Below are 15,607 nucleotides of genomic sequence, written 5' to 3' on the forward strand. Positions count from 1 at the left end.
TAGAGACCTCTGACTCCACAGAGCTCAGGGAGAGTCTGACCACACCAAGGAAAGGGCAGAATGATCTCATGTAACCCAGTGTGGCCTCACCTGGAGTGGGAGGCTGGGCGAGTTGCTCTCTGGAATAACTCCTTCCGGATGTTTTTGTCTCTAATGATTGGCCAATGGACGCCATCCACGAGGGCAGCTGCAATGAGAGATCTGCAGGTAGAGAATGATACTCTAGGAGGAGCTCTGGGAGCAGCTGGGTGACACCTGTTGCTTTGGAACCTAGGAAAAGGGCGATGAAGTCAAAACCAAAGGAAATATGTGTAGAAGTCTGACTTGTTCCTTTTGTATTTTAATAAGATAGAGATGAGACAGTATGTGTCCACGGGCTTTGTGTGCTGTGTTTGTAACCCTTTTGTTTTCTTGCTCTGATATTTAATGGTTACCTTTCCCAGAAGACCAGTTTTTCCTCTCTATGTCACAGCAAACATCAAAGCCCTGATTTTTGATTGGTTACTATCTTCTTTGACTTGGGAATGTAAGAATCTTACCAGGTCTAGGCACTGACGAAGATGCAAGGTCTCTGGTGAGACTCCCTCATGCTCACTACTTGAACACAGTTGTTTCTCTCAGATGCTCTCAGAATCTTCAGTCCCACGCTCCACATGCCGCATCCAGCAAAGCTCTCTGAGGGACTCAGTCTCCAACCACCAGGGCACTGACATTAACTCTATGTCCTTTTAGGTCCCCCTGAGGACCGCCTGAGTTTAAAATTTCTACCACCAAGTGAGGAAGACAGTGATGATGCCAAGGTAAGACCCCCTTTCTTTGCCTTCTAAAGAAATGTTGCTTTCCTGATGTCAGAAACAAACTCACCCATCCACACCCAAAGAATGGACTCAGAGGCCTGCAGAACAGCGAAAGTGAGACTTTTCATGATGGTCTTGCAAGATCCGGTGTCTGATGGACAGACACACCCAGAACAATTTCAACAAGCAGTTTATCCCCTAATGTGCAAGTCCCTCCCCCAGTTCCTCATAGGCTGAGTACTATGGGGTCACAATCTTCCCAGGTTGTCACATATTGATTGTTAGTTAGGAGCTTTAGGTTTTTTGTTTTTGTTTTTGTTTTTTTAGGGTTGTCTTACTGCATTTTGTTGCAGCCCACAATGCATTGCCATCTTAGTCAGCTCAGGGGCTCTTCAAGCATTCGACTTATGACCTAAGTAGCTGCACAGGCTGGTAAGAACAGACAAAGCAAGGTATTTTGCAGGCTAGTAAACTTTCAACGTAGACTAAACGTCTTTGTTCAAGTGATGGGAACTAAATAGGGTGGAAGGGGAGCCCAACAAGCAGACATTGCCTGTCCAACCAGGAGCCTAGTATTTCTTCTGTAGTTTTTTGACCTGAACCAGTTCAAGGCACTTTGTCTTAAAAATGGATCACCGTATACATTATTTCCTTAAACCGATTTCTTTCCTTCTCAATTAATTTTGACATAAGAATATGATGAGGCACATAAGATACAACATACACAATTCTCTTTGTGAGGGTGGAGTTCAGTGGGAATGTCTTCCCATCTAATACATGACACACTAGGATGTTTTTAAATGACAGCATCATCCATCATCAACTGTAATGCAGAGGCGTTTTCCTCCACACCAGTTTTGCTCTTTGAATTAGGCATTGTGCATTTACCAATCTAAATCTACTTCAAAGAAATTCTGTGGGAAAAGTTCTTGTCTTTTCCACAGGTGTCCTCTATGCTAGAATGTTTGGTCTTTGAACCTTGACTCAACTGTTTCACAACTAGTTTTCTGAAGTCATCAAGAGACTAGAGGCCGGGCGCGGTGGCTCACGCTTGTAATCCTAGCACTTTGGGAGGCCGAGGTGGGCGGATCACGAGGTCAGGAGATCGAGACCACGGTGAAACCTCGTCTCTACTAAAAATACAAAAAATTAGCCAGGCGTGGTGGCGGGCGACTGTAGTCCCAGCTACTTGGAGAGGTTGAGGCAGGAGAATGGCGTGAACCCAGGAGGCGGAGCTTGCAGTGAGCCGAGATCGCGCCACTGCACTCCAGCCTGGGTGACAGAGCGAGACTCCGTCTCAAAAAAAAAAAAAAAAAAAAGAGAGAGACTAACAGATCTGTGTAAGGGGTGCAGCAGAATCGATCTGATCCTCATAGCATCTTCTTTTGTCTCTTTGCAGATTTTACCATCACGTGTCCAGGGTACATACTTTGAACTAACTTTCTGAGAAACAAACTTGCTGGTTTTAATATATAGAAACCTCAATCTGGGTTCCTGTTAAAAATATTGGGGGTGTGGTGAGAGCAAATGATTTTGCAAGTGTATAATGTATATATGAGCAGAGGGGCTGTAGAAATGTGTTTGAACCCAGAGGACCAACCAGGAGATTTTGTGTGAGCCAGTGTGTCTTCACCTGGAGTAGGAGAAGCAAGTGCATCTCTCACTGACTTATCCTGATGTTGTTGGTTCTAAAGAGTGGATTCTGGAGAATCTCAGCAGGGATGAGGATGCCTTTCCAGGTAGGCAAGAAGACTTCAGGTTGGATCTAATAAAACAGAATTTCCTGAAACCTTCAAGTTATACCTGCTGCTTGGGAGGCTTAGGGAGAGTGTAGAAAGAGGGAAAAAAAAGTAGTAAATATAAGCCGAGTTTGTTATTTTCAGAGTTCAATGTCATTGTGGTGAGAAGTACTATGTTTATAGGCTTTTGAGTATCCTGTGTTTTCAATCACCTCTGCTTGCTTTATTGTTTAAAGATGATCTTTCTGAGAACACCTGCTCTTTTCCGCCTGTGCCACTGCAAAATGGCAGAGCCTTTGGTTTGGGACACAGTTCTGTCACAGGCAGTCACTTAATCCTGGAGACAGAATTCTTCTGCGGTGTGCCCTGATGCATAGGAGAAATAGATTCTCACCTTATGAACTGTTAGGTTTCATGGCAGCACATTTGTCTGTCCTTGGTATTTACCTCTGGTATCAAGACATCTCCCTAGGGCGTGGAGGACAGAATGAAAATTCACTCTGGGCTCAGTGCAAAAGCTCCAGTGTCTTGGAATTGGAGGGAGAAGCACAACCTTGAGCACACTGTCAGCATTCCATTTCTTCATTTGAATGAAAATATGTAGTTTTACCATCATTTGTGGAAGAGGCTTTCCTTTCCCCCTTGTGTATTCTTGGCACCTTTGTTGAAGATCAGCTGACTCTGTATGTGTGCATTTAATTCTGGGCTCTCTATTCTATACCTGTGATACTTATGGGTGCCCCCACGCTAGAAGCATGCTGTCTGAATTTCTCTGTTTTGTAGATTTCAATCTCATGAATGTATGCCCTCCAACACTATTCTTTTTCAATGTTACCATGGTTATTTGAGCCACATAAAAGTTCCTTAAAATTCTAGGATTATCTTTTCCATTTCTGCACAGATGGCTGTTGCCAATTTGACAGTTATTTTTAATCTGTAGATATTCATGTAGTATTGTGTGTTAGTCATGCTTAGTCTTCCTATCCATGAATACGGGAAGCCTTTCAACTTATTTGCACCTTCTTCACTTTCTAGAATCTTTATGTTGACAGCTTGTAAGTTAGATTTAACATGACTGATACAAATTTGTGATTTTTCTTTTTTGAGACAGAGTCTCACTCTGTCACCATGCTGGGGTGCAGTGTTGTGATCTCCACTTACTGCAACCTTCGCTACCTGGGCTCAAGTGATTCTCTTGCCTTAGCCTTCCAAGTAGATGGGATTACAGGTGCGTGCCACCACGTCCACCTAATTTTTGTATTTTTAGTACAGACGTGGATTTACCATGTTGGCGAGGATGGCCTCAATCTCTTGACCTCGTGATCTGCCTGCCTCGGCCTTCCAAAGTGATGGCGTTACAGGCATGTGCCACCACACCTGGCCAAATTTGTGATTTCTTTTTTTTTTTTTTTTTTGAGACGGAGTTTCACTCTGTCACCCAGGCTGGAGTGCAGTGGCATGATCTCGGCTCACTGCAAGCTCTGCCTCCCGGGTTCATGCCATTCTCCTGCCTCAGCCTCTCCGAGTAGCTGGGACTACAGGCGCCCGCCACCACGTCTGGCTAATTTTTTGTGTTTTTAGTAGAGACGGGGTTTCACTGTGGTCTCAATCTCCTGACCTCGTGATCCACCTGCCTCGGCCTCCCAAAGTGCTAGGATTACAAGCGTGAGCCACCGCGCCCGGCCTGTGATTTCTTATACCAATATTTTGTATGTCTGAATGAATAGGCATCATATAAAAAAATTTACGCAAGCTAGTTAACCAAAAATTCACCCCTGCACTCATGGACATTTTTTCATGAATTTGTTGATTTCTATTGGTATACATTTCCTCATTTCAGTAGATAATGCATATTTGAACCTGGAAACTTATCCTCATGGTAGAAAGTGTTCAGAGTCAGGTGTCTCAGCTTCACCGGTGTAGGTAGAGCAGGCTGTGTGGGCTTGGCCTGTTTGAATGAAGCCTGATCCTTAGGAAATCTCCTCAAGGAGAGTGACACAGGAGCTGCTGAAGCCTCTGATCACAAGGTCCCAAAAGGTTGTGTGCACACACCATGGTTACAGAAGACATACAAAGAGGAAATAATGACTATTTTTAATTGTAACATTTTAATATTTAATTTTTTAAATGATCTCTATGAAAAAGAATATGTGATTAATAGAATAATTTGGGTGAAATTGAATCCATTTCACCAAAAAAATAGGCTTTTAATTAAGTAATAAATTCTTTAAAAGGGATGCTAAATGTAGTGCCAGCATAATTGGATCCTAGTGTACTGACACCATCTTGAATACATTAAGAAAATGCTGCTTGTTTAGAAGAGTTTCAAAATATTTGAGAGGGAGGAAGGCACTCTGCCATTGACACGTAGTGTGTGTTTTAGTTCCATTATGGGTTGATTCTTCTGTGTTCCTGCATGATGCCTCTAGCACAAGGCCAAGGCCTCCATGTTTTGTGTCTTTCCCGCTTGCCTCCTCTGTCATCCCTCTTCCACCCAGAGGAATAGCCCAGCATCAATCAACTCAGTCCATGCTTGTTAATCAACCACCTCCATACACCACATCCAACAAAGTTCCCTGGGTTACTCACAGTCACAGACAACCAGGGCACTGATCTTTCCTCTATGTCCTTCCAGCTTCTCCTGAGGACAACCTGGGTTTAATATGCCTACCACGAAGTGAAGATGATGACTGTGATGATGCTGATGATGATGATGCCCAGGTAAGACCACCTTTTTTTGTCTTCTAAGGAAATATTGGTTTTCTGATGTGAGAAACAAACTCACCAGTCCAAACCCAAAGAATAGACTTGGGGAGCTGAAAAACTACAAAAGTGAGATTTTATTTTATTTCTTTCTTTTTTTTTTTTTTTTGAGACACAGTCTTGCTCAGTTAGCCAGGCTGGAGTGCAGTGGTGCAATATCGGTTCACTGCAACCTCCTTCTCCTGGGCTCAATCAGTTCTCCTGCCTCAGCCTCCCAAGTAGCTGGGATTACAGACATGTGTCCCCATGCCCAGCAAATTTTTGTATTCTTAGTAGAGATGGGGATTCACCATGTTGGCCAGGCTGGTCTCAAACTCCTCACCTCAGGTAATCTGCCCCCCTCAGCCTCCTGAAGTGCTGGGATTACACACGTGAGCCACCCCACCTGGCCAAAAGTGAGACTTTTAATGACAGTGTTGCAAGATCTGGTGTCTGATGGGCAGACACACCCAGCACAGTTTCAACAAGCAATTTATCCCCTAGTGTGCAGGTCCCTCCCCTGGTTCCGCATAGGCTGAGTACTATGGGGTCAGAATCTTCCCGGGTGTCACATATTGATTGTTGGTTAGGAGCTTTAGGTATTTTTTTTTTTTTTTTTTTTTTTTGAGACAGAGTCTCGCTCTGTCGCCCAGGCTGGAGTGCAGTGGCGCAATCTCGGCTCACTGCAAGCTCCGCCTCCCGGCTTCATGCCATTCTCCTGCCTCAGCCTCCCGAGTAGCTGGGACTACAGGTGCCCACCACCGTGCCCGGCTAATTTTCTGTATTTTTGTAGAGACGGGGTTTTACCATGTTAGCCAGGATGGTCTCGATCTCCTGACCTCGTGATCTGCCCGCCTCGGCTTCCCAAAGTGCTGGGATTATAGGCGTGAGCCACCGCACCTGGCTGGTATATATTTTTTTTTTTATGGTTGTCTTACTGCATTTTGTTGCAGCCCCCAATGCATTGCCATCCTAGTCAGCTCAGGGGCTCTTCAAGTATTTGACTTATGACTTACTTAAGTAGCTGGGCAGGCTGATAAGAACAGACAAAGCGAGCTATTTTGCAGGCTAGTAAACTTTCATCTTAGACTAATATTCTTTGATTCAAGTGAGGGCAACTAAGTGGGGAGGAGGGGGTGCCCAACAAGCAGGCATTGCCCATCCAAGCAAGAGCCTAGTATTTCTTCTGTATTTTATGACCTAAACTGGTTCAAGGCACTTTGACTTAAAAATGGACCACTGTATACATTATTTCCTTCACCTGATTTCTTTCCTTCTCAATTAATTTTGATATAAAAATATGACAAGGCACATTATGTACAACATACACAATTGTCTGTGAGGATGGAGTTCAGTGGGAGTTTCTTTTCATCTAATACATGACACACTAGGATGTTTTTAAATGACAGCATCCATCATCAACTGTAATGCAGAGGCGTTTTCCTCCACACCAGTTTTTCTCCTTGGATTAGGCATTGTGCATTTACCAACCTAAATCAACCTCAAAGATAAATTCTGTGGGAAAAGCTCTTGTCTTTTCCACATGTGTCCTCTATGCTAGAATGTTTGGTCTTTGACCCTTGATTCAGCCACTGTTTCACAACTAGTTTTCTGAAGTCATCAAGAGACTAACATATCTGTGTAAGGGGTGCAGCGGAATTGATCTGATTCTCATAGCATCTTCTTTTGTCTCGTTGCAGATTTTACCATCACCTGTCCAGGGTACGTACCTTGAGGTAACTCACTTTCTGAGAAACAAACTTGCTGGCTTTAATATATAGAAACCTTAATCTGGGTTCCTGTTAAGAAAAATTGGGGGTGTGGTGAGAGGAAATGATTTTGCAAGCGTATAACTATGACCAGAGGGGCTGTAGAAATGTGTGTGAAACCAGAGGACCAACCAGGAGATTTTGTGTGAGCCAGTGTGCCTTCACCTGGAGTAGAAGTGAGTGCACCTCTCACTGACTTATCCTGATATTGGTGGTTCTAAAGAGTGGATTCTAGAGAATCTCAGCAGGGAAGAGGATGCCTTTCCAGGTAGGCAAGAAGACTTCAGGTGGGATCTAATAAAACAGCATTTCCAGCAACCTTCAGGTTATACCTGCTGCTTGAGAGGCTGAGGGTGTAGAAAGAGAAAAAGTAAATAAAAGCCGAGTTTGTTATTTTCAGAGTTCAATGTCATCATGGTGAGAAGTACTGTTTATGGGCTTTTGAGTATCCTGTGTTTTCTATCTCCTCTTCTTCATGATTTAAAGATGATGTTTCTGAGAACACCTGCTCTTTTCTGCCTGTGCCACTGCAAAATGTCAGAGCCTTTGGTTTGGGATGCAGTTCTGTCACAGGCAGTCACTTAATCTTGGAGACAGAATTCTTCTGTGGTGTGCACAGATGCATAGGAGAAATAGATCCTCACCTTATGAACTGTTAGGTTTCATGGCAGCACATTCGTCTGTCCTTGCTGTTTACCTCTGGTATCAAGACATCTCCCTGGGCATGGAGGACGGAATGAAAATTCACTCTGGGCTCACTGCAGAAGCTCCAGTGTCTTGGAAATGGAGGGAGAAGCACAACCTTGAGCACACTGTCAGCATTCCATTTCTTCATTTGAATGAGAATATGCAGTTTTACCATCATTTGTGGAAGAGGCTTTCCTTTCCCCCTTGTGTATTCTTGGCACCTTTGTTGAAGATCAGCTGACTCTGTATGTGTGCATTTAATTCTGGGCTCTCTATTCTATACCTGTGATACTTATGAGTGCCCCAACGCTGGAAGCATGCTGTCTGAATTTCTTTTTTTTTTTTGTAGATTTCAATCTCATGAATGTATGCCCTCCAACACTATTTTTCAATGTTACCATGGTTATTTGAGCTACATAAAAGTTCATTAAAGTCTTAGGATTATCTTTGCCATTTCTGCACAGATGGCTGTTGCCAGTTTGATAGCAATTGTTGTTAGTCAGTAGATCATTTGTGTAGTATTGTGTGTTAGTCATGTTTAGTCTTCCTATCCATGAATACAGTATTCTTTTCAACTTCTTTGTACCTTCTTTACTTTGTAGAATCTAGGTTGACAGCTAATAAGTTAGATTTATCATGACTGATAAAAATTTGTGATTTTTTTTTTTTTTGCCATGGAGTCTCACTCTGTCACCATAGTGGGGTGCAGTGATCTGCTCTCCGTTCACTGCAACCTCGGCCTCCCAGTTTCAAGTGATTCTCCTGCCTTAGCCTTCTGAGTAGCTGAGACTACAGGTGTATTTCACCACACCCAGCTAATTTTCTTTTTATTTTTAGTAGACACGTGGTTTTACCATGTTGGCCAGGATGGTCTCAGTGTCTTGACCTCGTGATCTGCTCGCCTCAGCCTCCCAAGGTGCTGGAATAACAGGCATGAGCCACTGCACCTGGCCAAATTTGTGATTTCTTATACCAATATTTTGTATTAATGAGTAGGCATCAAATAAAAAAGTTTTTATGTAAGCTAGTTAACCAAAAAATCACCCCTGTACTCATGGACAATTTTTCATGAATGTGTTCATTTCTATTGGTATACATTTCCTCAGTTCAGTAGATCATGTGTATTTGAACCTGGAAACTTATCCTCATGGCAGAAAGTGTTGAGAGTCACATCTCTCAGCTTCACTGGTGTAGGCAGGGCAGGCTCTGTGAGCTTAGCCTGTTTGAATGAAGCCTGATCTTTAGGGAATCTCCTCAGGGAGAGTGACACAGAGGTGCTGAAGCCCCTGATCACAGGGGCCCAATAGGTTTTCTGCACACACCCTGGTTCCAGAAGAAGACTTACAAAGAGGAACTCATGACTATTTTAAATTGTAGCATTTTAATATTTAATTTTTAAATGATCTTTATGGAAAAGAATGTGTGATTAATAGAATAAATTGGGTAAAATTGATCCATTTTACCAATAGGCTTTTAATTAAGTAATAAATCCTTTAAAAGAGATAGTACATGTAGTACCAGCATAATTGGATTCTAGTGTACTGACATGATCTTGAATATGTTAAGAAAATGCTGTTTGTTTAGAAGAGTTTCAAAACATTTGAGAGGGAGGAAGGCATTCTTCCATTGACCCTTAGTGTGTGCTTCAGTTCCATTTGGGGTTGACTGTTTTGTGTTGCTGCATGATGCCTCTAGTACAAGGCCAAGGCCCCTATGTTTCATGTCTTTTCTGCTCCCCTCCTCTGCCATCCCTCTTCCACCCAGGGGAATAGACCAGCATCAGCTCAGTCCATGCTATTTAATCAAACACCGCCTTACACCACATCCAGGAAAGCTCCCTGAGTGACTCACAGTCACAAACAACCAGGGCACTGATCTTTCCTCTGTGTCCTTCCAGCTTCTCCTGAGGACAACCTGAGTTTAGTATACCTACCACGAAGTGAAGATGATGACTGTGATGATGATGATGATGTCCAGGTAAGACCACCTTTCTTTGTCTTTTTTGTCTTTTTTTTTGAGAAGGAGTCTCGCTCTTTCACCCAGGCTGGAGTGCAGTGGCGCGATCTTGGCTCACTGCAGGCTCCGTCCCCCGGGGTTCACGCCATTCTCCTGCCTCAGCCTCTCCGAGTAGCTGGGACTACAGGCGCCCGCCACCACGCCCGGCTAATTTTTTTTTGTATTTTTAGTAGAGATGGGGTTTCACCATGGTCTCGATCTCCTGACCTCGTGATCCGCCCGCCTCGGCCTCCCACAGTGCTGGGATTACAAGCGTGAGCCACCGCGCCCGGCCCCTTTCTTTGTCTTCTAAGGAAATGTTGGTTTTCTGATGTCAGAAACAAACTCGCCAGTCCAAACCCAAAGAATGGCCTCAGGGAGCTAAAAAACAGTTAACAGTGAGATTTTTTTTTTTTTTTTTTTTTTTTTTTTAATTATACTTTAAGTTTTAGGGTACATGTGCACAACGTGGACGTTAGTTACATATGCATACATGTGCCATGTTGGTGTGCTGTACCCATTAACTCGTCATTTAGCATTAGGTATATCTCCTAATGCTGTCCCTCCCCCCTCCCCCTACCCCACAACAGGCCCGGGTGTGTGATGTTCCCCTTCCTGTGTCCATGTGTTCTCATTGTTCAGTTCCCACCTATGAGTGAGAACATGTGGTGTTTGGTTTTTTGTCCTTGTGGTAGTTTACTAAGAATGATGGTTTCCAGCTTCATCTATGTCCCTAAAAAGGAAATGAACTCATCATTTTTTATGGCCACATAGTATCCCATGGTGTATATGTGCCACATTTTCTTAATCCAGTCTATCACTGTTGGACATTTGGGTTGGTTCCAAGTCTTTGCTATTGTGAATAGTGCCGCAATAAACATACGTGTGCATGTGTCTTTATAGCAGCATGTTTTATAATCCTTTGGGTATACCCAGTAATGGGATGGCTGGGTCAAATGGTATTTCTAGTTCTAGATCCCTGAGGAATCGCCACGCTGACTTCCACAATGGTTCAACTAGTTTACAGTTCACTAACAGTGTAAAAGTGTTCCTATTTCTCCACATCCTCTCCAGCACCTGTTGTTTCCTGACTTTTTAATGATGGCCATTCTAACTGGTGTGAGATGGTATCTCATTGTGGTTTTGATTTGCATTTCTCTGATGGCCAGTGATGATGAGCATTTTTTCATGTGTCTTTTGGCTGAATAAATGTCTTCTTTTGAGAAGTGTCTGTTCATATCCTTCACCCACTTGTTGATGGGGTTGTTTGTTTTTTTCTTGTAAATTTGTTTGAGTTCATTATAGATTCTGGATATCAGCCCTTTGTCAGATGAGTAGATTGCAAAATTTTTCTCCCATCTTGTAGGTTGCCTGTTTGCTCTGATGGTAGTTTCTTTTGCTGTGCAGAAGCTCTTTAGTTTAATTAGATCCCATTTGTCAATTTTGGCTTTTGTTGCCATTGCTTTTGGTGTCTTGGACATGAAGTCCTTGCCCATGCCTATGTCCTGAATGGTATTGCCTAGGTTTTCTTCTAGCGTTTTTATGGTTTCAGGTCTAACATGTAAGTCTTTAATCCATCTTGAATTAATTTTTGTATAAGGTGTAAGGAAGGGATCCAGTTTCAGCTTTCTACATATGGCTATCCAGTTTTCCCAGCACCATTTATTAAATAGGGAATCGTTTCCCCATTTCTTGTTTTTGTCAGGTTTGTCAAAGATCAGATAGTTGTAGATATGAGGCATCATTTCTGAGGGCTCTGTTCTGTTCCATTGATCTATGTCTCTGTTGTGGTACCAGTACCATGCTGTTTTGGTTACTGTAGCCTTGTAGTATAGTTTGAAGTCAGGTAGCATGATGCCTCCAGCTTTGTTCTTTTGGCTTAGGATTGACTTGGCGATGTGGGCTCTTTTTTGGTTCCATATGAACTTTAAAGTAGTTTTTTCCAATTCTGTGAAGAAAGTCATTGGTGGCTTGATGGGGATGGCATTGAATCTATAAATTACCTTGGGCAGTATGGCCATTTTCATGATATTGCTTCTTCCAACCCATGAGCATGGAATGTTCTTCCATTTGTTTGTATCCTCTTTTATTTCACTGAGCAGTGGTTTGTAGTTCTCCTTGAAGAGGTCCTTCACATCCCTTGTAAGTTGGATTCCTAGGTATTTTATTCTCTTTGAAGCAATTGTGAATGGGAGTTCACTCATCATTTGGCTCTCTGTTTGTCTGTGATTGGTGTACAAGAATGCTTGTGATTTTTGTACGTTGATTTGGTATCCTGAGACTTTGCTGAAGTTGCTAATCAGCTTAAGGAGATTTTGGGCTGAGACAATGGGGTTTTCTAGATATACAATCATGTCATCTGCAAACAGGGACAATTTGACTTACTCTTTTCCTAATTGTATACCCTTTATTTCCTTCTCCTGCCTCATTGCCCTGGCCAGAACTTCCAACACTATGTTGAATAGGAGTGGTGACAGAGGGCATCCCTGTCTTGTGCCAGTTTTCAGAGGGAATGCTTCCAGTTTTTGCCCATTCAGTATGATACTGGCTGTGGGTTTGTCACAGATAGCTCTTATTATTTTGAGATACGTCCCATCAATACCTAATTTATTGAGAGTTTTTAGCATGAAGGGTTGTTGAATTTTGTCAAAGGCCTTTTCTGCATCTATTGAGATAATCATGTGGTTTTTGTCTTTGGTTCTGTTTATATGCTGGATTACATTTATTGATTTGCATATGTTGAACCAGCCTTGCATCCCAGGGATGAAGCCCACTTGATTATGGTGGATAAGCTTTTTGATGTGCTGCTGGATTCAGTTTGCCAGTATTTTATTGAGGATTTTTGCATCAATGTTCACCAAGGATACTGGTCTGAAATTCTCTTTTTTGGTTATGTCTCTGCCAGGCTTTGGTATCAGGACGATGCTGGCTTCATAAAATGTGTTAGGGAGGATTCCTTCTTTTTCTATTGATTGGAATAGTTTCAGAAGGCATGGTACCAGTTCCTCCTTGTACCTCTGGTAGAATTCGGCTGTGAATCCATCAGGTCCTGGACTCTTTTTGGTTGGTACGCTATTGATTTTTGCCACAATTTCAGAACCTGTTATTGGTCTATTCAGAGATTCAACTTCTTCCTGGTCCTAAACCCTTCTTTATAAGGCAAAAAGTCTTTCTAGGCTGGGCACGGTGGCTCACGCCTGTAATCCCAGCACTTTGTGAGGCCGAGGCGGGCGGATCACCTGAGGTCAAGAGTTCAAGACCAGCCTGGCCAACATGGTGAAACCCTGTCTCTACTAAAAATACAAAAAAACTAGCTGGGTGTGGTTGCATGTGCCTGTAAACCCAGCTACTTAGGAGGCTGAGGCAGGAGAATCGCTTTAACCTGGGAGGCGGAGGTTGCAGTGAGCCGAGATCATGCTACTGCACACTCCACCCTGGGCGACAGAGCAAGACTCCATCTCAAAAAGAAAAAAACGGTCTTCCTGTATTTGTCCTGGATGTTTACATTTGCATTATAAAAGAATGCTAAGCAAACGGGCACTGGAAAGAGAGCGGGTGGGGTGTCTGAAGTCAAGCTCAACGGACAACAAACATTTCGCATTCACACAAGCATTTCACAAAAGCCCTCGTGTGTGTCTACTGGATTTGCTCATTATAATCATCTATTTTTTTTTTTTTAAATAGGCTTGCTCATATTTAATTAGCTTGAATTGAGTTACAATAAATATTATAGTGCTTTAAGAAAAATGTCTGAAACCTTTGAGGCAGGTACAGAGGCAAGGTTTTCCCATATAGGCTGCACGTGTGCACGTTCGGGCCCACGCTACCTTCAGGCTGACGTCTGTCCAGTAGATTTGGTTGCTGGACACATCAAAGTCCAGGGCTGAGGCCTCCTTGACGCCGAGAGCAGGATGGCGGCTCTGCTGGTGAAGACCAAGAAGGCCTTGGGCACGATGCAGGTCTTCATGTCACTCAGCAGTTCCAGGCCCCAGATGGGGCAGCCAAACCGGGTTGCGTGGGGCGTGAAGAAGCACAGGTGGCTGCACCCCCATTCCTGTCCACACGCGGGTTGGTTCCTGGAAGCGAACACACAGGCTCTGATCTAAACACCAAAAGCCCAGCAGGGAAAGGGGTGCAGCCAAGCCACACAATGAATGCCACCATGAACCACACAGCTCGGGGGTGCCAAGCTCAGGACTCACCCCCAGGTCGGGTTCGACCTCATGGCTGGGTTGGGCTGTGATTATCATTCCCATGGCCGGGCTCAACCCTCAAACACACGTGTACCTTTTACCTCAAAGCCAGGATGTGCCAAAAGCTGCAACGTGCACAGCTTTATTGCAGCCACACGTCAAAACAGGGACAGTAGCTGGGCGTGGTGGGAGAACGCCTGGCAATGGCAAGCAAGTTCTCCCCTGGTACGGCCAAGGGTCAGTATCAGTAATAGCAGTGCGGGCTCTGACTGGACCTTGTCAGGCCCCAGACACTGATCCCAGGGAATCACCTGTTTGAACTCACTCCATCCACCTTGGGGTTAGGAGCTATTCTCATCCTCATTTTTCATTCAAGGAAACTAAAGTGCAGAGAGGCTGCTGAAGGGAGCATGGTCAGGAAGTCAGGGAGCAGCTCAGCGAGAGTGCCAGCCTGGTGGTCCAGCTTCCTGGCCTGTGCTCCGACCCAGGAAGAACACAGTAACGCCTTGGGGGCAGGGACTGGGTAAGTCACCCCTTGGGGTCTCAGCTCCTGAGACTCCCACCTAGGCCCTTCTTCCGATCACAGACATTCCCAGCAACCTTGAAAACTCACTTTCACCCAGCATGGCCAAAGCTGCCTCTTTTTCACACACTACAGAGAGTGTTTGTTTATTTTTGGCCAGTCTGTTAATCTTACTCATCAACCAAAGTGCTGTTAAAACTGGCTTTAATTTGTGTTAAATATTTAAGCCAAAAAAAGAATCCTTTTGTTCATCTCCTTTAGTAAACCATGGGGTGAGAGGGGAGGGGAAAGAAGCCCAATTTCTCAGCTTTAAATCACAGCTCCATGGATGCACCCTTTTGTCTTATCTCTGGGGATTATTTTTTGTTCTTTGAACAATCACTCACAGTGGATCAGTCTCACCTTCCATGGTGGATAGTGAATGTTTTTTTTTTGTTTTTTTTTTTTTGAGACAGGGTCTCAATCTGTCACCCAGGCTGGAGTGCAGTGGCATGATCTCCGCTCACTGCAATCTCTGCCTCCAGGCTCAGGGATCCTGCCACCTCAGCCTCCTGAGTAGGTGGGACCACAGGCACATGCCACTATGCCCGGCTAATTTTTTGTTAATTTTTATTTTTTTGGTAGAAATGAGGTCTCTCTATGTTGCCCAAGAGAGACACTCTCAAATTGCTGGGCTCAAGTGATCCTCCTGCCTCAGCCTTCCAAAGTGCTGGGATTTCAGGCGTGAGCCACTGCTCCTGGCATTAATGCATTTTTTTTTTTTTTTTGAGACAGGGTCTCACTCTATTGCCCAGATGGAGGGCAATACCCAGATGGAGTGGCACAATACTGGCTCACTACCTCTGCCTCTTGGGTTCAAGTGATTCTCCTGCCTCAACCTCCCAAATAGCTGGGATTACAGGTGTGTGACACCACATCCGGCTAATTTTTTTTTTTTTGTACTTTTAGTAGACACGGGGTTTCACCATGTTGGCTAGGCTGGTCTCAAACTCCTGACCTCAAGTGATCTGCCTGCCTCGGCCTCCCAAAGTGGTGGGATTTCACGTGTGAGCCACTGCCCCTGGCATGAATGCGTTTTTAAAGGAGGCTGAGAAAACTAAATTCATGGATTCCATCCCCTGCATGAGGACCACAGGGTGCAATGAAGGCCGTGACGGAAGCA

General features: G+C 44.0%; 2 protein-coding genes across 3 annotated transcripts in view; one reads left to right on the forward strand and one right to left on the reverse strand.

Moving 5' to 3' along the window:
- The window catches only part of LOC129467502 (aspartate-rich protein 1-like), a 172,960-nt gene that overhangs the window by 42,298 nt on the left and 115,055 nt on the right, over window positions 1–15,607 (forward strand). The window contains exons 8-12 of the mRNA XM_063622361.1: window positions 733–800; window positions 2,197–2,218; window positions 5,172–5,257; window positions 6,979–7,000; window positions 9,632–9,711. Coding sequence (XP_063478431.1) covers window positions 733–800; window positions 2,197–2,218; window positions 5,172–5,257; window positions 6,979–7,000; window positions 9,632–9,711 — 278 coding nt within the window. The remainder of the gene's footprint in view (window positions 1–732; window positions 801–2,196; window positions 2,219–5,171; window positions 5,258–6,978; window positions 7,001–9,631; window positions 9,712–15,607) is intronic.
- LOC129468552 (low-density lipoprotein receptor-related protein 5-like protein) overlaps window positions 13,395–15,607 on the reverse strand; it is a 52,462-nt gene continuing 50,249 nt past the window's right edge. For both annotated transcript variants that reach the window (XM_055254266.2, XM_063623424.1), the window contains exon 5: window positions 13,395–13,805. In XM_055254266.2, the coding sequence (XP_055110241.1) occupies window positions 13,702–13,805 (104 nt within the window). In that variant the 3' untranslated portion in view covers window positions 13,395–13,701. The remainder of the gene's footprint in view (window positions 13,806–15,607) is intronic.

This window comes from Symphalangus syndactylus, chromosome 18 (assembly GCF_028878055.3).
Source record: "Symphalangus syndactylus isolate Jambi chromosome 18, NHGRI_mSymSyn1-v2.1_pri, whole genome shotgun sequence".
NCBI lineage: Eukaryota > Metazoa > Chordata > Mammalia > Primates > Hylobatidae > Symphalangus > Symphalangus syndactylus.